A 25,000-nucleotide genomic window follows, 5' to 3' on the forward strand; every position below is an offset into this window, starting at 1 on the left:
TTGGTTTGCCGGTCCGCATTAAGCCTCGCCTGCCTCCATTACACGTTCCGTCCCTGTTGAAGTCTCGTGCATAATCCCCGGAGCTCACGACGTTATCTTCCTGAGCTTTTCAATTTTCATCTTATAAGCCGACTTGACTCCCGTCTGAACCGAGATCACGCAAGAAGAAGAAGAGGAGGAGGAGGAGGAGGAGGAGGTGTGTGGGTGTTCGTGTGTGCGTGTGTGTGTGTAGCCCATTTATGTTTATTTTTTCCTCCTCTCCAATGCGACTTTTCTTTTTCTTTTTTTATATTATTTTTGGGAGTTCGAACACATGCCTGTCGATACCCTTGATTACAGCCTTCCATCCAGCCTCCCCCACCCCCCCTCTCTCTCTCTCTCTCTCTCTCTCTCTCTCTCTCTCTCTCTCTCTCTCTCTCTCTCTCTCTCTCTCTCTCTCTCTCTCTCTCTCTCTCTCTCTCTCTCTCTCTCTCTCTCTCTCTCTCTCTCTCTCTCTCTCTCTCTCTCTGTCTCTCTCTCTCTCTCTCTCTCTCTCTCTCTCTCTCTCTCTCTCTCTCTCTCTCTATCTCTCTCTCTCTCTCTCTCTCTCTCTCTCTCTCTCTCTCTCTCTCTCTCTCTCTCTCTCTCTCTCTCTCTCTCTCTCTCTCTCTCAAGCATTTTCTCTTTTTTTTTCTTTTCCTGACGTTTCTTTCACAATATTCAGAGTTTCTCATTAACTTTGCATAACTTTTTTTTCAGTCTTATATTACTTTAGTTATGCAGAGTACCTTGATGTGGAAAGTGCTCCGATTTTTTCTTTTTTCCATCTCTCCTCCCGTGAATGAAGGAGAGAGAGAGAGAGAGAGGAAGGAAGGAAGGAAGGAGGGAAGGAGGGAGAGAGTTGCATTATCCTTTTTCTCTTTATTTTTTTTACTTACACATCTACATCTACCTTTTATTATTTACCATTTACTCTTTATTTATTTTAGTATTATTTTGTTTTTCCATCTTTTTTTGGTAGTCTGATCTGAGTACGTTTTTTTCTTATTTGTTTTGTGTTTCGTCTTTCTTCTATTTTTCCTTTTCCTTTTTTTTTTTTTTGCATTCTGACATTTCGAATTCATCTTTTTTTTCTAATGTGTTTCTGTTTCGTCTTTGCAGAATCGCAGTGAGGAGCGTTTCCTTGAAGGTAAGTGACGCTGATGTTGTTATATGTTATTTTTATGTGTTTTTTGTATCGCTTTGTATAATAGAGCTTTCGTTTTTGCTGTTGTATAATTATCCTGGATGCGATCTGAATCTTATTGCGTTTATTCATTCCCGTCACGTCTGATGTCAATTGTCGATAATGTTTTTGGCAGTAACAGACAGTTTACATTTAAATTCGCATCAATCCGAAAAAAGGTGTCTGGCTACCTTGTGACCGCGATATATTCTGGTTTTGCGTTTATTCATTTCCCGTCACGTCTGATGGAAATTTTCGACAATGATTTTGGCAGCAACAGACATTTCTTCTACATTTAAATTCGCATCAATCCAAAAAAAGGTGTCTGGCTACCTTGTGACCGCGATATATTTTGGTTTTGCGTTTATTCATTCCCCGTCACGTCTGATGGAAATTTTCGACAATGATTTTGGCAGCAACACAAATTTCCTTTACATTCACATTTACGTCCATCCCAAAAAAGGGTGACTCGCTACTTTTTGAATGCGATCTGAATAGGTTTTGCGTTTATTTATTCCTCCGTCACGTCTGATGGAAATTTTCGTTAATATATTTGGCAGGAACACGAATACGAATAGTAATACAAAAAAAGGCGTCTAGTTACTTTCTGTTCCCGTTTATCTATTTCTCCGTCATGTTCGATACGCATTTTCGACAACGCTCTGGGCAGGAACACGAACAGTACATGAATTAATACGGTGTACTGCTTTTCCTCTATTTAAGCTAGCGAGAAATCCATCCTTATTACTCTTTTTCCTGGTAGCGATTAATCCATCCCACTGTACCTTGCTCTCTTCCTCTCCCTGGTTGCATCGTCCCTCATAACAACCAGACAAGACGTATATATTTCCTCGCCTTATGAGCATTGCAGGGCACAGCCAGGGTCTAGGTGTGTAGGTGTCACAAAAAGGTGGAGCAGCAAGCCGGGAGGAAGGAGGGAGGACGGATGGGAAGAGAGAGATTAATCAGTGTGTTGGGAAAGATGAGCAAGGGGCAGGAGGAAGGAGATGAAGGATGGGGAAAGTAAGGGAAATACGGGGAAGAAAGACAGGAGGAAGGAGATGAAGGAAGGAAGGAGAAAGCAAGGGAAAGGAAAAGCAGAAAGAGAGGAGGCGATAGGAGGGAGGAAATGAAAGAAGAAAGAAGAAAGGGGATGGGAAAATAGGAAGAGAGGAGGCGAAAAGAGAAAGATGAAGGAAGGAAAGAGCTAGGCAGTAAGAAGAGACAGAAAGAAGAGCAGGCGATAAGAGGAAGAGGAAGGAAGAAGAAAGTAGAAGCAGGGAAAGGCAGGAAATAAGTAGAATATAGACAAAGGGTTAAGGAAGTTGTGCAAAGGAAAAAATATAATGTGCAGATAAATAGATAGATAGATAGATAGGTAAATAGATATAGTCAGATAGGTAAAGGTAGAGAGAGAGATGGAGGCAGAGTGAGAGAGCTGCACTAATAGTAGAGGAAATTCTCCGATAATTGGAGGGCACAGCGGGAGGCGAGGGAGGGAAGGAGAGAGACAGGACCAGGGAGAGCAAAAGAGAGATGTGATGAGAGTGTTGGAAGGAAGGAAACCGTTTGGGGACAAAAATGAATGAATGGAGGAAAGTCTTTGGCAATTACATCAATTAATCAATCAAAAGAGGGACTCGCCGGGGGTTGGGTGCCTCGCCCATCCTGCGACGTTAACCTCGGGAGTCGCCTCGAACACGTCCCCGTGCAGGCCCCATCCCATCGTAACAGCCTCATGGCAGGGTCTATCGAGTTACTCAAGCCACGAACTCCTTGGGCGTCCCCGTGGCTTCCTCCACTCGGGGTTGTCTCTTCCAGAAACAGCCCGGTGAGCAGGGTTGGCTTATAGACGGCGTGCCGCGTACCGTATAGTCGTATAGGCCTCGAATCAGTCTCACGGAGTATTTGCCAGTTTGACACGAAGTCATTCCAGCGATGTCCCATGACTCTGTGTAGGTACTTAATACGAAAGGCACCAATCCGCTGCATTTTTGCTATTCGTTGTCCGTGTCTCATCACCATAAAGTAAGACAAGGATCACAAGCGACTTAAGAGCCAGATCGACAACGCGATATACTCGTGCTGAGCGAGTCCATAACACCGTGAGCCAGGCCAGTCCGCCATAAGACCTTAACGAGACCCGCCGTTGTTCTGCAATACGCTGCCAAAGAAATTTTCCAAGAAATCAATGTTTTCGTCGCAAGCATGAACAAACTGAACTGTCATCTAGCAAGCCTCCGAACACCTGCACCTTGGTCTTGGCTCAAGAAACGTGAACTCCCAAGGGCTTCGTCTCCTCGTGCAGTGCCTAGAGGGCCACCACCAGAACCTCCAGCGACTCCGCAACGATTACTGCATCACCGGCAAAAACAAGGTCAGTAGCAATTAGGGAAGGGTTTGAATGACAGTGTCTCGGCCTGCCTTACCTGTCCCCTCATTCCAGGTGATCTCCGCGCCCCTAAATTGCTTCCCCTCACCTGTTGTTTGCCCAAAGACCCGAATTACCTCTGGCTTACCTGTCCTTCAAGCTTTGGTCTCCCTACTCTGTTGCTGCTACTACTACTACTACTACTACTACTACTATACACACACACACACACACACACACACACACACACACACACACACACTCGCACACACACACACCTGGAAACCGCCCATCTTATTTACTCTAATTTCTCATCTCCGTTTTTTTCTCCCTCTTTTCTCTCCCGGCAATTAAGTTAATGGAGAGGAAAGAAAGGAAAAAAGAAAGAAAAAAGTCACAAACGGCATAAACTGAAGCTTAATTATAGTATTTTTTTTCACCTAACCTCCACCACCACCATCAACAACAACAACACCCAAAACAATACCTGACAAAAATACCACAAACAAAAGGGGACAAAAAACGCCTAATAGTGATCGCTCTATTGCTCTGGCCGACTAATGTTCGTTAATGACTGCAATTAGTGAGGATTGCTGTTTTGGGAGTGAGGGAGAGAGAGAGGAAGAGTGAAGGGGTGAGAAAGGAGAGGGAAGGATAGAGATGGGAGAGAGATGGAGGAAGGGAGGAGTAAAGAGTGAGAGAGAGAAAGAGAGATAGAGGTGAGAGGAATGCTTTTTAGAGTGAGAGAGGGAAAGAGAGAGTCAGGAGGGAAAGGGAGAGAGATGAAGAGAGGAAGTAGAGAAGACCGTGAGAGAGAGAGAGAGAGAGAGAGAGAGAGAGAGAGAGAATTTCACACTCAAAACAACAACAACAACAAAAAAACTAATGTGTGTGTCTGTGCGTGTGTGTGTGTGTGTGTGTGTGTATGTGTGTGTGTGTGTTCCCACTTAGCGAGCGCGGACGTAATGAAACATCTCATTCATAAATTAGTACGTTGATTGAAGTACCCTAATTGCCCCAGTATATTTCCTCCCCTGCCCCCCCATCTCTCTCTCTCTCTCTCTCTCTCTCTCTCTCTCTCTCTCTCTCTCTCTCTCTCTCTCCACCTGAGTTATTTCTTGTTACCTGTCATTAATTTTATCAGACAGGTAACCCAAAAGAAAACCAGAGTCAATAAATATAATACTCGCATCATTCTCTTCTTTACTTCTCTTTCTTTTCCTCCTTTTTTCCTTCCTTTTTTTCTCATTCCTCTCTCCGTTTTTTTCATCGTCCTTTTTATTGCTATTCTTCTAACCTCTCATGCTTCTCCTTCTCTCATTTCTCTATCTTTTCATTCAGCTCTTCCTCTTTCTCCCAGCATTATCATTTTTTTAAAACTTTTCCTCTTCTTCTTCCTTTTCCTCATCTTTTTTTCCATCCCCTCCTCCATTTTCCTCTTCATCCCTCTAACCTCATATCATCTTCCTGTTATTTTTCTTCTTTTTCCTTTTCCCCTTCGTCTTTTTCTTCTCGTTTTCTTCTTCCTCCTTTCTTTTTTTCCATCCCCTCCTCCATTTTCCTCTTCATCCTTCTCCTGCTCTTCCTCTAACCTCATATGATCTCCCTGTTACTTTTCTTCTTTTTCCTTTTCCCCTTCGTCTTTTTCCCCTCGTTTTTCTCCTCCACTTCCTCCTTTTTTTATCTATTATTCCTCTTTTTCCTCCTCGTCTCCTTTTTTTATCATATTCTGTCTCTATTCTCAACATTTTCCTTCTCCTCCTCCTTTTCCTCCTCCCTATAGGCCTACTCCTCAAATTTCCATCATTATCAATCTAGTCGTATATAATTGATGTATTTTCCTTCATTATTCAACCACGATCTTTTCCTTTATTTTTATCTTTTTTTTTATTTCCGCTGCGTAGGCCTACTCTGTTATTATGCTATTTCAAAGGGCAGCGAACGGTTTATTTATTACAGATTTTATTACGCTTTTTGTTCCATCTTTTTTTTTTTCGTTGGCACAAGATCAAAAGTTTTTATTAATGAAATATCTCGTTTTAGGTGTGTGTGTGTGTGTGTGTGTGTGTGTGTGTGTGTGTGTCCCCCCTCCCCTTTTGTGTGCGACCCGCTTTTCAATTTGTCCGGATAGTATTAATTAATTTTGTTCGCGCTTTCTCTCTCTCTCTCTCTCTCTCTCTCTCTCTCTCTCTCTCTCTCTCTCTCTCTCTCTCTCTCTCTCTCTCTCTCTCTCTCTCTCTCTCTCTCTCTCTCTCTCTCTCTCTCTCTCTCTCTCTCTCTCTCTCTCTCTCTCGTTTGTTTTATCTTATCAAACGAGACATATATGATTTTTCTGCTGTTTGTTTTCTCTCCCTTTTGCTGTTTTACTTCTATATAATATTCTAGCTTATATAAATATCACGTAGCGCTCTTGGCTCACATTATTCTTTTCTAATTTATTTCGTATTCATTTTGTGTTTATATTCTTTTAAAAGCGCATTTATCATGTATATATTTTGTATTAACTTTCTTTTTTTTGCTATATCCCTTATTCACTTAGTTTTAATCATATATCTTTTTATCGCATTCATTCCGCGTTCATTTGTTTTTTTTTCTCCTTTTGTTGTAGTTTTTCCGCTGTTAGAGAAGTATATATATTTTGTTTTACCTTTCTTTTTTTTGCTATATCCCTTATTCACTTAGTTTTAATCATATATCTTTTTATTGCATTCATTCCGTGTTCATTTGGTTTTCTTTTTCTCCTTTTTATTGTACTTTTATCCGTTGTTAAAGAAGCATCCAACTCCTTCACTAATCCAATCCCTTCTGTCTGGCTGCTGTTCGTGGCTTGCTGATCCTTCCTGGGCAACACTCACGCCTAGAGGAGATGAGGAAGGTTAAGGAAGGATGGCAGCACGACCTTCCTTCTATCATCCTCTACCTGCCACTCCCTGCCTCACGTCACCTGTCGGCCCGGAGGTGCGCGCGCGTGACTACAGGTGAGCAGGAGTGAAAATTAACCCCTTACGACGTGTGATTGATTATATGTTGATTAGGGAGAGTTATGGCGCGCGTCCCAACGGATGACAAGAATAAGCTTCAAGGAGGAAAAGTATTGGGGATGTACTAATGATGGGGGGGAGGGGAAGGGGGAAGAGGGAGAAGGGGGGTCTTATCATTTAGAAAGTACATTTGTTGATTTCATATTTTTGGGGTATTCATTATTAAATTTATTCCTCATTAATATTTTTTGGCGTAGTTATTATTAGTGTTGTTGGTGTTCACGAAGTTTAAGGTCATATATTTTTCCTCCTTTTTTTCCGAGTACTGTTTTGTTGAGGAATATTTCTTCAAACATTTGGGTATACGCCTATTTCATATTTTGGTATTCATTCTTTATTTTATTCGTTATAAATATTTATTGGCGTAGTCATTATTAGTGTTTTTTGGTATTCACGAAGTTTTGAGTTTTTGTATTTTTTTTTTCTTTATTTTCTGAGTACTGTTTTGTCGGGGAATATTTCTTCAACACTGAGGTATTTTTCTATATATATTCCCTGTTTAGTTTTTAATGGTTGTCGTTTTTGTAAGTTACGTTTTTTTGTTATACAGGGAAATCGTTTATACATGTCTCATTTTAATTTATTTATCTCATTATTTATCTCTTTCTTGCTAGGAGTACCGCGTAGATAGCAAACAGCCTGCCAACTTTTATGTCCTCAACCACCTTCTCCTTTTTTTTCCGTCGTTAATGGAGCCAAATTGAGCCATCTCGCTCTTCGTTAATTCAAGTTTAATTCAATTTCTCGTACCATTACATTTTTAGCGTCACTTTTATCTGGCAGTTTTAGGAAAGTCCGCAGCACCAGAACCAACGCAGCGGTGCTTTCAACAGCGTATCAGCGGCATGGATGTGTACTCATAAAGGTCCATCCCATAATCATTACCGAAATTAGCCAACGAGACCCTTAATGGGAGTACCGAGCGAGGGGGAGAGGAGCGAAAGCGTGATAGTGCCGAGAGAGGGAGGGGAACGAAAGCTTGTGGGAAAGCGATCTAAAAAGCGTGAGTATTTTGAAAGCAATGTAAACGTGAAAGTGAGAGGATGACGCCATGAAAGAAGGTAATGAGGATATGAAGGAGAGCAGGAGAGTATGAAATAAACCGAGTGGATCCGAACTAAAAGGCGTGAGGTGTCGGGACCCAGAAGAAAGAACAATCAGAGGCAAATACCGGGTGGAGATATGGAGACAAGAATTGTAAATATGATAGGAGAGGGAAGGAAAGCAATTAGTCAGATATACAAAGTCGTAAACACCTGAAAAGCACTAACACTAACAAGGGAGGTTACGGAAAATACCCAGACCCAGATACAGAAAACAGATACCTAATAGGCGTGGTCAGAAAGTGTGGATAACCATTCAAAAGACTTTAAACTAAAAAAAGGAGGGTCCATAAGAGGGTATTACAAGTAGTATTAGCGTATAGATGAGAGAATGACGCTATGAAGGAGGGTAAGGAGGATCTGAAGGAGAGCAAGAGAGTCTGAAATAGAGATTGTGGATGCGAACTTAAAATGCATGAGGATATTAAAAGTAGTGTTAGCGAATGAGAGAATGACGTTAAGAAGGGAGGAATGAGGATGTGAAGAAGATTGGACAGAAAGAAAATGTTAAAGAATATCGGAATGAGATTATTAGCGAAGGAGTGATAACGAGAGAGATAAAAATTAAGCATCCCGCCGCCTATGTACGTGGGACTGAAGAAGTAAGTGCAGAATGATACGAAGGACAGCAATATAATAGACGGAAACTACTAAGTGTAAACGTAATAATTTAGTATATGAAGGAAGGTTAGAAATTGGTCTTTTTCGTGTATTCTTTTTCTTTTTTGCCCTTGAGCTGCCTTCTATACTACACAAAAACGTCTTTCTGCAAATGCTTAACAAACTCCTACGTTATTGCAAACTGATTCTAGGGGTCACAATAGCTCAACACATATATTAAGGTCACGATTTCATTATCTATCACATCATGCAAATTTGTCAAAGCCTTCGATGGTAGATAAGGCAGTTCTTCCTTGTCCACTCTTTCCCCTCCCGAGCGCGCGCAGTTCTTGCCCCGAGCAGTCCTAGGCAAACACTTCTAGGAATTTTCACCCCTCTAAGCAAGATTCCTAGGAGTATCAACATAGGCCCTTGTGATCTTTTTTCCTCCTTTATTCCCGTCGTTTCTCCTCCTCCTCCTCGGCAACCTTGTTTTTGCTGTCATTTGTTATCAGTGTTTTTTATCATTATTTTTTTTTCCTATTATTATTCTCCTTTTCCTTTGGCTTATTATCTGTAGTTTTTTTATTCATGTTCTTATTATTAGTAGCGGTAGAAGTTGTTGTTGTTGTTGTTGTTGTTGTTATGTTCTTTGAAGCTTTAGTAACAAGATTATCAGTAGTAAAAGAAAGAGAGGTAGACACATTCGCGTTGTCGTTGTCGCTGTTGTTGTTGTTGTTGTTGTTGTTGTTGTTGTTGTTGTTCCATCCCTCCCCTTCTCCTCCATCTTCATTACCGCTCGGCACCGCGTCAATCTCGAGGCCTTCCTGTTCTTCTCCCTGCTTAAAACTTTCAAATAGGACGCCGCTCACGCCTTCCCCGCCGCCGCCCGTACCCATGACAACGCACACACACACACACACACACACACACACACACACACACACACACACACACACAGACACTTAGCAGACCCCTCAAAGCTACAGCCAGCATCATTACCTTCACCCTCCTCCTCCTCTCCTCCTCCTCCTCCTCCTCCTCCTCTGTTATGACTTACGCGTGACTCAGTTCGGAGATGAGCACATTATGTATTTTTCCGCCTCCGAATTCCACCGTTATGTAATGAGGTTTATGCTCTTGAGTTGGTTGCTTTTCTGCCCTTATTATCCTCATTATTGTTGTTGTTGTTGTTGTTGTTGTTGTTGTTGTTGTTGTTTCCTACCCTCACGCCCTTGGAACATATGTATAACTTTATTTATTTGTAAGATAGAGCGACACATTGCTATTTTTTTTTCTTCTGTTTCCTCTACGTTGTTATTTTTTTGTATTTTCTCATCTTTATTTTCCTTTTTCACTTTCCTAAGCGTTTTTCTATACTTCCTATTTCCTCACCTTCGTTTCACCTTTTTTTTTTTACTATATAATCACCATCGTTCTCTTTTTCATGTTTCTCATCTTCGTTTTTTCACCATTTCCTCACTATCTTCTTTTTTTTCAACTATATTTTCACTTTCTTTTTTTCCCACTATTTTCATCACTTTCGTTCTTTTTCTCCACTATTTCCTCTCCGCCTCTCTCTTTTTTCCACTCTTTCTTCACCGTCCTTCTCTTTTTCCCCTAATTTTATCACTCATTATTTTTTACAACCATTTCTTCACCTTCAGTCTTTTTCTCCACTGTTTCCTCTTCGCTTCTCTCTTTTTCCACTCTTTCTTCTCCATCCTTTTCTTTTTCCTCTCCTTCTTCACTGTCCTCTTTTTTTCCACTAATTTTTATCACCATTCTTTTTTACAACCATTTCTTCACCTTCAGTCTTTTTCTCCACTGTTTCCTCGCCCTCGTTATTTTTTCCATCTCCTTTTTTTCCCCACCTTCGAGTCTTCCTTTGAGAGTCACACGCGGGTCCTCAATCGTTTCCCGGCGACCACCTGCGTCATCAAGCCTTCTTCTAAGAGGCTCAGGAGCAATTTTATATGCAATTTGTAGCCTCCAGAAGGCACTCAGGTGTTAGTGATCCTCTTGAAGGTGTATAGGAGGGAGGGAAGGAGGGAGAGAGGTCAAATCTTCCGCTATTTTTCCTCCTCCTCCTCTTTCCTCCTCCTATTTCTTCTTCTTCTTTTTCTTCTTCTCGTTACAAGTTGTCAACAGGTATATTTTTCTCGTTTTCTTTTTTCTACTTTTTATTTTGACTTCTTTTTCTTGGTTAGTCAATATATGTTGTCTTTTCTTTTTTTCTTTTTCTTTCGTTCTTTTTTCTTTTGTATCTTTTCTTCTCTTTTTCTTCTTGTTCGTCTTCAATTTCCCTTTTTCTTCTTCTCTTTCTTGGTTAGTTGTCAATGGTAGTTCTCTTTTCCCTTTTCTTTTTCTTTCGTTCTTTTTTCTTCTCTATCTTTTCTTCTCTTTTTCTTCTTGTTCTTGTTCTTCAATTTCCCCTTTTCTTCTTTCTCTTCTTCTTCTCTTCTTGTTCTCGATTTAGTGAGAGAGGAGAGAAAAAAAATTAACGTTCATGAAGCTGATTTGATTGTCTCGGATCTGGCAACACTGTCCTCTAATATAACCTAATAATGACGGACGCCACCTAAGTCTACAGCGTCCCTATATAACCTGTCATCATCACACCCTTACGGCCCATTATTAGTCATTATCCTTCATAGTTTTCATCAGCTCGTTGTCTTCCGTGTGAACCGTTCTATAATGTTTTCTAGTTTCCTCTTCTTCTTCGTTCGTCTCGGTTAGTGTTGTTGTTGTTTTTTTCTTCTTTGGTTTCCTTGTTTCCGTTTTCTTCGTTTTCTTTTGTTTAGATTTTAATGTCTGTCTCTTACTCGTTCTTAAAATCATTCTTCTTGTCCTCTTCTTTCTCCTTATTCTCATCTTCCTGTCCTATTCTGTTTTATTCTCCTCATTTTTCGTCTTCCTCCTCCTGTTCCTTCTTTTCTGTTTCTCTCAATCAATGTCCTTCTGTCCCTTCTACTCTTCCTCTACCTCCTGTTTCCTTCAATCAGCCTCCTTTCCCTTTCTCTTCACCATTCCATCTTTCTTTCTCCTTCTCCTTCTTTATCTATCTCTATCTTAACATCTCTCCTTCCCTCCTTTACTTCCTCCTGTATCTCTCAATAATCCTCCTCCTTTCCCCATCCCTTCACTACCCTATCTTTCCTCCTTCCCTTTTTCCTCCCCTTCCTCCTCCTCTGTGTCTATCTATCTTACTCTCCCATCCTTGCTTCCTTCACCTCCTACTCACTCGCCTCACCACCCTATCTTCCCCCCCTCCTCCTCGTCCTCCTCCGCCTCCTCCTCCCCCGCCCTCAGACCACAAGTGTCGTCTCCCGTGGGTCGCCCCCTCGCCTGTCCGCCATAGCTCATCCACGGCGGCGACAAGAGTGCTTATAGAGGCTGGGATACATCATGAATATTAATTGCTTCGTTAGCATATGTTCAAGGGGGACGTCGAAGGGGGGCATCGCGACCTATTCTTGTAACTATTTCTCCCTCCCTCTTGCTCCCTTTCGCTCTCTCTACCTTGTTTTTCTCCTCGTTCGTCTTCTTTCTCTTCCTGTCCCCTTCTCGTGTTTACCTTTGCCTCTGTTTCTGCCTCGTGTTTACCTTTGCCTCTGTTTCTGCCTATTCTGACTTCTTATAGCTATTTCTCTCTCCCTTTCCTCCCTCGCTCTCTCTCTTCCTCTCTCTCTTCCCGTCTGTCTCTCGTTCGTTCTTCTTCTTCTTCTTCATACCTTGTTGCTTCTTCTGCTTTCGCTTTATATGTTTGCTAAAGGGAAATAGGAAAAAGACGTATATACTTGATAGAAAATAATATACTCAAAATAAATACTCAAATCACAACGGAAAGGAAATTCGCTTCCGTTGAGTCATCCAGAAGTTAATGTTAATAGCAATGAAGGGAGTCACGTTATAAGCAATCAGAAACAGAGAACCGTTTTAGATTTTGTTATACTTGTTCTGCTTTTCTGTGTATTAATTTTAAGTGTTTGGTCAATAATTCTCTTGCGTGGAATCATACAGAACCTTATTTTAGTAGGAATGAAGGGAGTTACAGAATAGACAAAGAGCAGAGATCCGTTTTAGATTTTGCCATACTACTTCTGCTTTTCTGTGTATTAATTTTAAGTGTTTGGTCAATAATTCTCTTGCGTGGAATCATACAGAACCTTATTTTAGTTACAGAATACAAGAGCAGAGATCTGTTTTAGATTGTGGAATCATACAGAACCTTATTTTAGTAGGAATGAAGGGAGTTACAGCATTGTCAAAGAGCAGCGATAAAATAAATAGAAAACGCAGCTATAACAAATACATAAATAATAATAAATCGATAAACAGAATGATAGAATAGTTAAATAGATAGATAGAACAGCAAAAAATAGATAAATAAACATAATAGATCGACACAAAAATAAAATATGATAAAAGAAAGGTATGAGACGACTAATCACTCAACAACTGCTCTATATCATCATGCACGTCAGAATGATTCACCTCTCGCCTCTAATCATCGGACATCACAATAAATCAGCTTCTGGTATCCATCCGCACGCTATTTGCAAACCCATTCCGCTGTTGACCTCCTCTTAACGCATGGCTTTCAGAGGCGGTGATAAGCTTCAGTAGAATTCCCTGACTGATTGATGCGGCTCCGTCATAATCGTGTTTGCATTCATGATAACTCAGGACACATTACGAGAGGGTTTGAAGTGTATTGTATCCGTGTCTTTGTTTCTCCTAATCATTCTACTTTTCCTTTTTCCCTCCTTTCACGACTCCATCTCTCCTCCTCCTCCTTCTCCTCCTCTTCTGTCTCTTCTCTTTCTCATACTGTCTCTCACGGAAGGGTTTGAAGTGTATTGTATCCGTGTCTTATTGGGTGACTGTTTCTCATAATCAGCTTCCTTTCACCTTTTCTCTTTCTTCACGACCCCATCTCTCCTCCTCCTTCTCCTCCTTCTCTTCCGTCTCTTGTCTTTCTCATACAGTCTCTTACGGAAGGGTTTTAAATCTATTGTATTAGTGTCTCATTGGGTGACTGTTTCTCTTAATCCTTATCCTTTCCCCTTATCTCCTTCTTCACGACCCCATCTCTCCTCCTCCTCATCATCATCATCTGTCTCCATCTTTATCTTACTGTCCCTCTCATGCTTCCTAGATAGATGGACAGACATAAAGATAGACGGAGAGATAGACAGACATAGCCCTCACTCATAAACATAGATAGACAGATAGATAGACCAACAGATAGACAAAAAACTCAGAAAAACAGTACAATATTGGGTGATTGAAGGACTAACACAGTAACGGTTAGACAGACAGATAGACAGACTGGACTAACTCACACACAGATGCAGGGAGGTAGACAGGCGAACAGTTAAACAAAAAGGTAGAAAAGAACTGTATATTGATGGCTTATTGATGGACTGACAAAGTACATAAAAATAGTAAAAAAAAATGTACTCTGATCTTCAAGACTTCAGGTATGTTCCCCTCTCCCTCCCTCCCCTCCATCCCCTTTCTCTCTCATTAACAGTCCACAGGTGAAATCACGCACACACACACACACTCACAAAAAAATACATATAAAATACCCCTGAAACACCAGCACCATAACGCCATTCTTTCCTCACCCACACAAGAAAGAGAGAAAGAAAATCAGGGAAAAAAAAAGCACCCGATACATTTTCCTCCCTGACTAAGGAGATAAGAAGGGAAGAGAAGGGATGCAAATTAGACGTAATCTTGTTGGGAGGCTTTTTTGTGAAGGGTTACGGGAGAGGGGAAGGGGAAGGGGACAGGGGGAAGGTGAGGTGAGATACAATACCTTCTTGAAGACGATTTGTTACCTAAAGAGGCGACAGAAGGAGGAGGAGAAGGAGGAGGAGGGGAAACGAGGGTATCTGCAGCCATTTGAGAGTGGAATTAGCAGCAGAGAAGGAGATAAAAAGGAGGAAGAGAGATGGACGGTAGAGAGAGTGAGGTAGAAGGTGGAGAAAGGTAGGAATGAAGGAAGGGTACATAAATAATAAGTAGAAATGTTAACGATAAAGGGGTAGAGGTGTTAAGTGGAAAAAGATAGACATGCAGAGGAGGTAGATTAGTTGCGAAAGTAATCTGTCGAGAGGCGAGGAGCTAATGGAAGAGAGAAGGGATGATATGGGAGAAGAGCATAATGAATAGAAGGAAAAAAGAGAATGGAGATGAAGAATGATGAAGATAGTTGTGTTCTAGAGGGTATGATAAGAATAGTGAGGTAGGAGAAGTGGAGTAGAGGGGTAAAGAGCTATAGAATAAAATGGATTACAGATGAGGTACAAGGGCGGAGGTTGAGGGAAAATAAAGGTAGGTCAATGTGATCTTTCTCCGTCTGTCTGTCCTTCAACTCAAACACTCTACCTGGATCAGAAATATGGAAATTTGTGTAGTCTGGCAGCGCTAACTCGAGAAATTCTACCAGGCGTGTGAAATACAGAATTATTGAATGTGATGTACATGAAGTTTTGTAAAAGTGAAAGGCAGAGGCGGGAAGTCTGTCTGTCTGTCTGTCCTTCAACTCAAAAATTCTACTGGATCAGAAATATGGAAGTCTGGCAGCGCTAACTCGAGAAATTCTACCAGGCGTGTGAAATACAGAATTATTGACTGTGATGAACATGAAGTATTGTAAAGGGATTAAGGTAGAAGCGGGAAAGGTGTACTAAGAAAGGAAGAGATTTAAGTGAAAGTTCAGATGAGGAAGAAAAGAAGGATAAAAGCAAGCAGTCTATCTGAAGAGGAAGAAAGAGAGGAATTCAAAGAGGAAGAGGAAAGAAGAGGATGAGTTTTAATATCTCTTCATATTAATATTTATATCATCTGCATTTTTTAGTCCGCATTTTTTTTTAATTTTGCAAGTTATTCGTTTCATTTCCTCTCTCTCATCTCTCTCCTTTGATCTGCTTGAAGTGCGTAAATATAAGTCGCCGTCAACGTTTGGCTTTTATATTACTTTTATGTTTGAAGCAAAGAAGTAATTATCTTCTGCGATGGCTTTTCTTAATTTTTGAAAGGCACGTTAACTATTTCCTCCGTGCGTGTGCGTGTGTCTGTGTGTGTGTGTGTGTGTGTGTGTGTGTGTGTGTGTGTGTGTGTGTGTGTGTGTGTGTGTGTGTGTGTGTGTCTGTGTGCTTCCACTTTATTAAACTTACTTTCCGTTATATAATATTTTTTTTGGTTTGTATATTTATTGGTTACTTTAATAATAATAGTTCATTTAATTTAGAATGTATTGCTGCTAGGAATCGTTCACTTTTATGGCCCAGGAACGTTCAATCATATGACCCTCGAAATATTTAATCGTATGGCCTAAAATAGTTTCTCCAGTTAGCCGAAAACGTCTTCCTCTATGAATCAGAAACGTTTGGTCTTATGAATTAGAAACGATTGCTCATACAACCTCAATACACTTACTCTTGGACCAGAAACGTTGAACTCTTATCACTCAAAAACGTTTCCCATTAGGCCCCCCCAAACGTTTATCTCGTGACCTAGAAACGTTTCCTCTCATAACTCAGAAACGTTTAATTTTATCACCAACACACTTCACTCCTGAGGCAGAAACACTAACACTCGTGGTCTCCCAAAACGTTTCCTGTCATGACCCAGAAACGTTTCCTCTCATAACTCAGAAACGTTTAATTTTATCGCCCACAAACTTTCACTCTTAAGGCCAAAAACGTTAACACTCCCGGCCCTGAAACGTTCACTCCTACGGCCTCCGAACCTTTTAATCCGAGAAAGCTTTTAACTCTCACAGCGCGGGGGGATGGAAGCGCTTAACCCTCGACACACACAAACATTTACCTTCCTATCGCCGGGGCATTAAGTTAAATAGCGGGAAAAAGGAGAAGAGTATTGATTTAGGTCGACCCATTCACGACCTTCAGACACACTATATTTTCTTATTACTTTGTGGTGCTCATTAGTGGTGCGGGGGTATTTAATTTATAGTGGCTGCCGTGATGTATGTATGACTCTCTCTCTTTTTTTTTTTTTTACAACAAAGGAGACAGCTCAAGGGCACAAAAAAGGAAACAATAATAAAAAAAGCCCGCTACTCACTGCATACACTCTAAACACTCAATTAATGTTTTCTTTTTTTCATCAAACATCGTATTATGGACGTAAAGTGAAATGAAGGAAACTGATATAGGTATAGTGAAGTAAGGAATGGAGTTAGTCAGTTTGTATGGAAGGAGGAGGAGAAGGAGGAGGAGGAGGAAGAAGAGGAGGAGGAGGAGGAGAGAGGGATGGGGAGGCACGCGAAAAAGCGAACAAAATTAGGGAGCGAAGTAAAGCGAATGGAAAATATAGTGTATCCAGTAAACAGATGTAGTGAAATACGAGATAGAGTTAGAGTTAGTGGGAGGAGGAGGAGGAGGAGGAGGAGGAAGGGGGGACAATCTGTTGTGATGTCGTTCTCTCCTCATCAAAGTAACTAACCGGTTTAGTTCCCTCGGGCGCCTCGGATTAGCTCTCTCAAAGACCAATTTCAGCATTCATGGCCCCGTCGTTAGCGAGAGAGAGAGAGAGAGAGAGAGAGGGATATGCTTTGCTAATTGACGTAGTTGTTCATATCTGTCTTGGTTTCTCTCTCTCTCTCTCTCTCTCTCTCTCTCTCTCTCTCTCTCTCTCTCTCTCTCTTAATTTAGTCTTTAATTAATTCCTTTTCTGTTTACGTTCTTCGTTTGAGGTTAATTACGTTCCTCTAATTAATGGTTTTCTTACTACTTTTAAATCATCTTTTGTTTTATTGCTTTTTCTCTTCTCTTCTTTCTTTTCCTTATCTTTATCTTCTTTTTCTTTGTCTTCTAGTGTGCGTGTGTGTGTTTGACTTGGCTGGGTGGCTTGGTTAAACACACACACACACACACACACACACACACACACACACACACACACACACACACACACACACACACACACACACACACACACACACACACACCATTCACTTAAGTTCCAGGCTCGTAAAAACACTACTTAAATAAATTACCCTTTGTCACGGAGAGCCATTTTCCTCCCTTTCTCTCCCTCTCTCCCTCCCTCTCCCTTCTCTCTCCCTTCCTCCCTCTCCCTTTCTTTTTCCTTCCCTTCCCTTCCCCTTCGTGACTATCGTTCATATACTCCTTTTTCTCCTCCCCTTTGCCTACCTGTATTTTCCTCCTCCTCGTCTCTCCCTCTCTCATTCTTTCTCTCCTTCCCTTTCGTTTTTTTTTCTCTCCATTCCTCCATGTCTTCTTTCTTATGTCATCTTCTCCCTTTCCTTCCATCATTCATATTTCTTACTTTTTCTTTCGGTTCTCGTTTAGTTTTCCTTTCCATCGTCTTTCCCTTCCATTCCCTCCTCTTTCCTTCTTTCTCCTTTCTCCTTCCTTCCCTCCTTACTCCTCTCTTCGCTTCTTTCTCATCCATTTCTCCATCTTTTTTCCCTTCCTTTCCTTTCCAGTTTCCAACATTTAAAAAAACTCACACTCACTTATTTTTTCTCACTCCAAAACAAAAGAAAAACAACAACAACCAGTACATGTTACCTGTCTGTAAATCACTTAAGGCGACAGGTAAGAACTCCAACCGTCACTAAGAGCTAACAGACGACACTCAGAATGGCTTAAAACGACCCATTTCTTATATTTGTGTGGGATTTCTTAACACCTTTCCGCCTAACCTTCCTTTGACATGCAACCCCACCGCTGGAGGAAGGAAGGTGTTTCTTGTGCCTCTTGGTTTTGCACGGGAAGAGTCTCAGGACCACATTCTCAAACGCCTCGCCGCAAACACACTCGAACTTCACAGGACTTTCATATCAGTTTTGGGCGTTTCCAGAGGTATTTTTATGACCCTGGTGGTAGTTTGACCCTTCTTCTGTACCATGAACCTAAGAAACATGCACTTGACAAGACTTTCATAGGAGTTTTGAGCATTTCCAAGGGTAGTTTGATGACCCTGGTGGTAGTTTGACCCTTCGTCTCTACCATGAACTTTAAGAAACACTCATGAAAGCCCGATTAATCTACCTTTTAGGCCTTTGGAAGTAGTTGACGATAGGGTAAGGCGTTTGAAAATACCGACATCACTAACGGCGACTGAGGAGATAGAGAGTAGAAGAAAACTCTCTCTCTGAATGCTCGTTGCCAGAAGAGGAGAAATATATTGCTTCTTCGTGAAAATGGTTGACGATAGAGTAAGGCGTCTGGGAATACCGACATCACTAACGACGACTGAGGAGATAGAGAGTAAAAGAAAACTCTCTCTCTGAATGCTCGTTGCCAGAAGAGGAGAAATATATTGCTTCTTCGTGAAAATAAAAATCACATAGAAGACGTAGTGCTTTTAAACAAGACCAAGAACAGCAAAATAATATCGTCATTGTCAAGTTATTGCTACGAAATTTAGGTGTATATAGGGATACATAATTAGATCTATAGACAGTTAACTTTTCTTTCAATTTTCTTCTGGTCTGTCTTTCCATCGTCTTTCCCTTCCATTCACTCTTCTTTCCTTCTTTCTCCTTTATTTTCATTCTCTGATCACTTCTTCCTTCCTTCTTCCAATTCTCCATCTTCTCTCTCTTCCTCTTCTTTCCACTTTTCAACATTTCAAAAAACATAACTCACACTCCCTTAGATGTATTGACAGACTGAATTGATACAGGGGAAGGAAAAAGATCACTCCACCGACGTTTAGACAGACCCCTGCAAAAGGTAATCCGTGTACTCACCGATCTGGAAGGACTCTTGACAGGTGGTGGGGACGATCTGCTCCATCTCGAACTGGGGCATCCTCATATTCTTGTACATCTTGATGGGCGCGTCGTTCTTCCAGGAGAGGTTGAGCTCCTTCATGGTCTTGGAAACTGAGGGGTGGGAGAGGAGAAGGGAGTTAAAGAGAGTTGATGAAGAGAGATTGAGGAGTAATAGGAAACTGAGAAGAGAGTGGAGAAGAGAGTTGGAGAATGTTTGTGACTGTATTCTTAGGTCAACACGTCGGAAACCCTGACACCTGTTGCGCATCTGTTTGTTTTGCATTCTGCTACTCTACTAATATCACTGTTCCTTCTTCTCCCTCTCCTCCTTCTCCTTCTCTTCCTCCTCCTACTTCTACAACTACTACTACTATCACTACCATTACCATTGCTACTATTTCCTTCCTCTCATTCCCCATCTCTTCATCTGTTCATGGGTCTTTCATACGCAGCCCTCTAGGTTTGGAAATTTAATCTCCCGCGCCGCCATCCGCTCTTTGATGAACTTGTGGAATACGTAAGCTTAGCGTATCGTAGGCGTGGCGTAGAGGTGATTAGGGAAGTTAAATGAGTACTAGAAGAGCTCGGGAAGGCGGAATAGTTAATAAGCTGGGAGGAGGAGGTGAGAGGAACCGAGTCTGTGCTGGCGGCGGCCTCTCGTGACCTCGGCTCAAACTTCGGCGCTCAAGTACACATATTTGACGAGGCTTTCGTAGGCGTTTTGGGCATTTCCAGGGGTACTTTTATGACTCTGGTGGTAGTCTAATCCTTCTTCTGTGCCGTGAATGTGAGAAAACAGTCATTAGAGACGGATTGATCTTCTCTTCGGCCTTTGGAAATAGTGGATGTATGTGAGAGAGATGGAAGCGTCTGACAGTATCTAGCTTGCTCTGTATTTAAGCTTTGAGTAATGAGAACGTGGCGTGGAGATTATGTCAGTGGCTTACCTGGTGAATTTAAAACAGGTAGCAGGAGGAGGAAGAGGAGGAAGAAGAGGAGGAGTAAGAAGAAAAGGAGGAAAAATGGAAACAGAAAAGTGTCAAAATAATAATTGATTTGAAAGTTGAAAAAAAAACAAGAAATGAAAAAAAAGTCGAGAAGAAATAACGAGAAAGAAGAAGAAAGAGAAGGAAGGAAAAGGGGAAAAAAGTGAGAGGAAAAAAATGGAGGAAAAGTAGAGAAGAAGAGGAGGAGGAGGAGGAGGAAAAATAAAGATAACATTAATGAAAGGAAAAAAAGAAAAAAAGAGGAGGAGGAAGAGGAGGAGGAGGAGAGGAAAAGAACTGGAGGAAAAGTAGAGAAGAAGAGGAGGAGGAGGAGGAGGAAAAATAAAGATAACATTAATGAAAAGAAAAAAAGATAAGGAGGAAGAGGAGGAGGAGGAGAGGAAAAGAACTGGAGGAAAAGTAGAGAAGAAGAAGAGGAGGAGGAGGAAAAAAAAAACATTAATGAATGAAAAAAAAGGGAGGAGGAGGAGGAGGAGGAGGAGGAGGAGAGTACTTACAGCTTGCGATCTCCATGGTACAAACTTGTGAATCGAGCGGGAACTTCGAGAGCTCCATCATGCAGGCGAACACGAGCTTCAGTCTGCGGAAGAGAAAAAGAGAGGAGTGAGCGAGATGATGAGAGGTCGGTCGGTCATGAGAGAGAGGGAGAGAGAGATGGAGAGAGGGAGAAGAGATGAGTGAGATCGTGGTGGGTCGTAAGAGAGGAAAAGGGAGAGAGAGAGGAGTGAGCGAGATCGTAAGAGACAGAGAGAGGGAGAGGGAGAGGAAGAGAGAGGAAGGGCGAGAGATTATTCCCAGGCCATTAATCACGGTAGCGAGTTAAGGATAAGCGTGATTAATTTATGCAGGTTTAAGAGGGAGAAATTTAGCAGTTTGCGAATATATATATTAAAGTGTAGTGAAGCCCCGGAGAGTGAAAGAGAAGGGAAGGAAGGCGAGTTAGCGAGGCGGACAAAGACTGGGAAAGGGAAAGAGAGCGAGGAAATGAAGGAAAGAATGAAGGAAAGAAAGAAAGAAAGAAAGAAAGAAAGAAAGAGATAAAAGAGTGAAAAAAAGACTAAAAACATGATATAAGTGAAATTTCCAAGAGAGAGAGAGAGAGAGAGAGAGAGAGAGAGAGAGAGAGAGAGAGAGAGAGAGATGAAGTCGAACCATTAAAAAATTGTTCAAACACACCCACACACTCTCTCTCTCTCTCTCTCTCTCTCTCTCTCTCTCTCTCTCTCTCTCGTACATCAGCGAGAATCATTATAATTTACGAGCATACTATATCACGATCGAACAAACTTGCTTCCTCTCAGTCTGACTATGCATTCGTGTGATCTGTGGCCCCTTAGAGAGAGAGAGAGAGAGAGAGGGGGAGAGGGAGGGGGAGGGGGCAGTTTTTTTATGGGTGTTAGTCCCCGTTTGGTTGTTTGTGTGTGTGTGTGTGTGTGTGTGTGTGTGTGTGTGTTTTAGGTTCTCTGAGTGTGTTTGCTTTCACATATCACTCATGCCGACATACTGATTGGAAGGCACACACACACACACACACACACACACACACACACACACACACACACACTGATAAGGATACATACAAACGCTTACTTTAGAAAGGGAAGAGAAGGGAAGGGGAAGGGAATGGAAGGGAAAGGAAAATATAGGAAATTGAAGGAAAGGTCAGTGGAGGAATGAGAAGAGAAGGGAAGATAAGAGAAAAAAAAGTGAAGAAAAGGGAAGGGAATGGAAGGTGAAGGGAAGGAAAGGGAAAGGAAGGGAAGGGAAGGGAAGGGAAGGGAAGGGAAGGGAAGGAACAAATGGGAAGAAATGAGGAGGGAAGAGAGAGAAGGAAGGAAGGGCAGGGAAGGGATGGGAAGGAAGGGCAGGGAAGAGAGAGGAGGAAGGAAGGGCAGGGAAGGGAAGGGAAGGGAAGAAATAAATGTGAAGAAATGGGGAGGGAGAAGACAGGAGGAAGGACGGGGAGAGAAGGGAAGGGAAGGAAGGGAAGGAAAGGGAGAAGGGAAGGGGTGTAAGCGGCACCTTCTCCCTCTCTGTCTCCATCTGGATCCGCGTGTTGGGAAAAGATAACGAAACCAATTTTTTCCGTGTTCTTTACAACTTTGTGTGTCCGCTCTCTCTCTCTCTCTCTCTCTCTCTCTCTCTCTCTCTCTCTCTCTCTCTCTCTCTCTCTCTCTCTCTCTCTCTCTCTCTCTCTCTCTCTCTCTCTCTCCTCTCTCTCTCCTCTCTCTCTCTCTCCTCTCTCTCTCTCTCCTCTCTCTCTCTCTCCTCTCTCTCTCTCTCTCTCTTATATATATATATATATATATATATATATATATATATATATATATATATATATATATATATATATATATATATATATATATATATATATATATACATAAAAAGTATAAGCGCATGAAATCAATGTTGATATAGTTATGGATTGATTTCGCTTTACATTTTCCGTTTTCTTTTTTATGATTGTTGTTTTTCTACTCCGTTTTTTCCTCCCTCCTCCATTTTCCTCCATATTTTTTCCTCCTGCTTTTTTTTTCTTCTCCCTTCTCTGTTTTCCTCCTCCCTCTCCTATTCCTTGCTTCTCATTGTCTTCTTCCTCTCTTCTATATTCTCTTTTTTTCTTTCCTCCTCTCCTCTTTTCTCCTCTCCTACTCTTCCTCTTTTTCCTCCCTGTATTATATCCTCATTTTGTCCTCCTTCCTCTTCATTTGTCTTCTATTTTCCTCCTCATTTGTTTTCTCCCTCTCCTCTGTCCTCCTTTTTTCCTTCTCTCCCTCCTTTCCTCTTCCGTCCTCTCCTTCTACACTTTTCCTCCCTCGCCTGCCCAATATTTTCCTCCTCCTTCTCCTCCTTTGTTTTGCTTTACCATTTTTTTCCCTCTTTACCTCTCTCTCCCTCTCTCCGTCTCTCTCCTTCTCTCCTTTCCTCTTCATCTTAAAGAAAAACTACAGACGTGAGAATTGTGTGGAGTGTCCCATAAAGTAGTGTTCTCTCTCTCTCTCTCTCTCTCTCTCTCTCTCTCTCTCTCTCTCTCTCTCTCTCTCTCTCTCTCTCTCTCTCTCTCAGTTCCGCGGTGAAAATGAAGAAAATGCTAGGAAATTAGGACGAAGATGACAGGAAAGATGGGAAGAATAATTGAAAGAAGAGAAAATTGGCGATGTAATTGAAGAAGAAAATGAGGAAAGACTCCAATGTCTAATTTTTCTTATTTTTCTTCTTCTTCATCATCTTCTTCTTTTTCTTCATCATCTTCTTCTTTTTCTTTTTCCTCATCATCTTCTTCTTCTTCTCCTTCTTCTTCTTCTTCTTCTTCTTCTTCTTCTTCTCCATCATCTTTTTCTTCTTCTTTTTCTTCTTCTTCTTATTATTATTATTCATATCCTTATTCATATTCTTATTCTTATTATGAAACTGATAGACTTAAATATGTATGAATAGACAGAGAAATAGATATACAGATCAACACACACACACACACACACACACACACACACACACACACACACACACACACAGGTTATGTACAGGTAAACTACAGGTCTTATTGGCTGGGCGTGATCAGGAGAGGTGGGGGGGGGAGGGGGGAGGGGAAAGGGGGCGCGTTGTGTCACTCATCTTGTTTGTTTACGGTTATTGTTGCGGTGGTCGTGTTTTTTTGTGTGTGTTTGTGTGTTTGTGTGTGTTTTGGTGATCTTTCCTAGTATGTTTGTGTGGTTGTGTGTTTTTAAGTGTAAATGTGCGTCTATGTATGTATGTATGTATGAATGTATGTATGTGTATATGTATCTATGTATTCGGAGCCGCTGTGAATGTATTGTATGTGTTTGTTTGTTTTTCTGGGCACTATTTTATCTCCCTTCATTTATTTGTTTACACTTTTTGACAGGATTATTATAACTTTCCCGGCCGGAGCGCGCGGGACACTTGCACGTCAAAACACGGAGAATGATTGCCCGATTAAACTCCATCGGAACAGACCGTATCATTCAGACCATGCGGAGGGAGGCTTATCTATGCGCTTATCTCCCCTTTCTCTCTTTCTTTCTCTTTCTATTTTGCTCTGGCTCACTTACTCTCCCCTTTTCTTCCTTCCTTTCTTCCTTCTCTTATTCCCTTATACAGACCATGTGGGTTGAGGCTTATCTATGCTCTTATCTCTCTTTATCTATCTCTTTCTTTCCTTCATTCCACTTTTCTTTCTCTCTCTCTCCTTTTTCCCTTCCTTCCTTCCCTTCTCTCCCTCATTTTATTCCCTTTTTACTCCGTTTCCATCCTCCTCTCTCCTCCAACCCTCCTCTTCCTCCCTTCCATCTCTCTTATTCCCTTCTCTATCTCCATTTATCCCTTCTTCCCTCTTTCACTCCCTACTTCCTACAATCCCAGTTCGTCCCTCTCCATTTCCATCGCTTTCTCTCCCCTTCTTCCATTCTGTTCCCTCTTCCTCCTTTCCTTCCTCTCTTATTCTCTTTTCTACCTCCATTTACCCTCCTTCTTCCCTCCTTCCCTCCCTACTTCCTGCATTCCCAACCCTCACCTCCCTCTCCATTTCCTGCTCTCTCTTCCTCCCTCCCTTCCTTCTCCCTTTCCTCCCTCCCTCCCTTCGCTCTCAGGCTCACCTTCTGCGTTGGTAATGAGGAAACTCTCCCCAAAATAAACACATTAACCACGGCCAAGTTGAGGTCCAAGTTTATTTCGTTTAATCCAATTCCACGGTTTGGTCGGCGAATCTTAGTGTGTGTGGTGGGGCGGTGAGGGGGTAGGGGGAGAGTTACATAGGTTTACATAGATGATTAGAGCAGACAGGCCCCTTAGAGATTGATATAGATTGATAGATAAATAGATAGATTTGTTTTTCTTGTTTTCCATCCTCTGTCTATCTTTT

General features: G+C 41.6%; 1 protein-coding gene across 1 annotated transcript in view; it reads right to left on the minus strand.

Annotated features, from left to right (window-relative positions):
• Positions 1–25,000, minus strand: part of LOC127003641 (glycine receptor subunit beta-type 4-like) — a 214,634-nt gene that overhangs the window by 64,843 nt on the left and 124,791 nt on the right. The window contains exons 5-6 of the mRNA XM_050870551.1: positions 20,613–20,695; positions 19,085–19,219 (exon numbers count right to left, since the gene is read on the minus strand). Of these exons, the coding sequence (XP_050726508.1) occupies positions 19,085–19,219; positions 20,613–20,695 (218 nt within the window). The remainder of the gene's footprint in view (positions 1–19,084; positions 19,220–20,612; positions 20,696–25,000) is intronic.

Source organism: Eriocheir sinensis, chromosome 25 (genome assembly GCF_024679095.1).
Source record: "Eriocheir sinensis breed Jianghai 21 chromosome 25, ASM2467909v1, whole genome shotgun sequence".
Taxonomy (NCBI): domain Eukaryota; kingdom Metazoa; phylum Arthropoda; class Malacostraca; order Decapoda; family Varunidae; genus Eriocheir; species Eriocheir sinensis.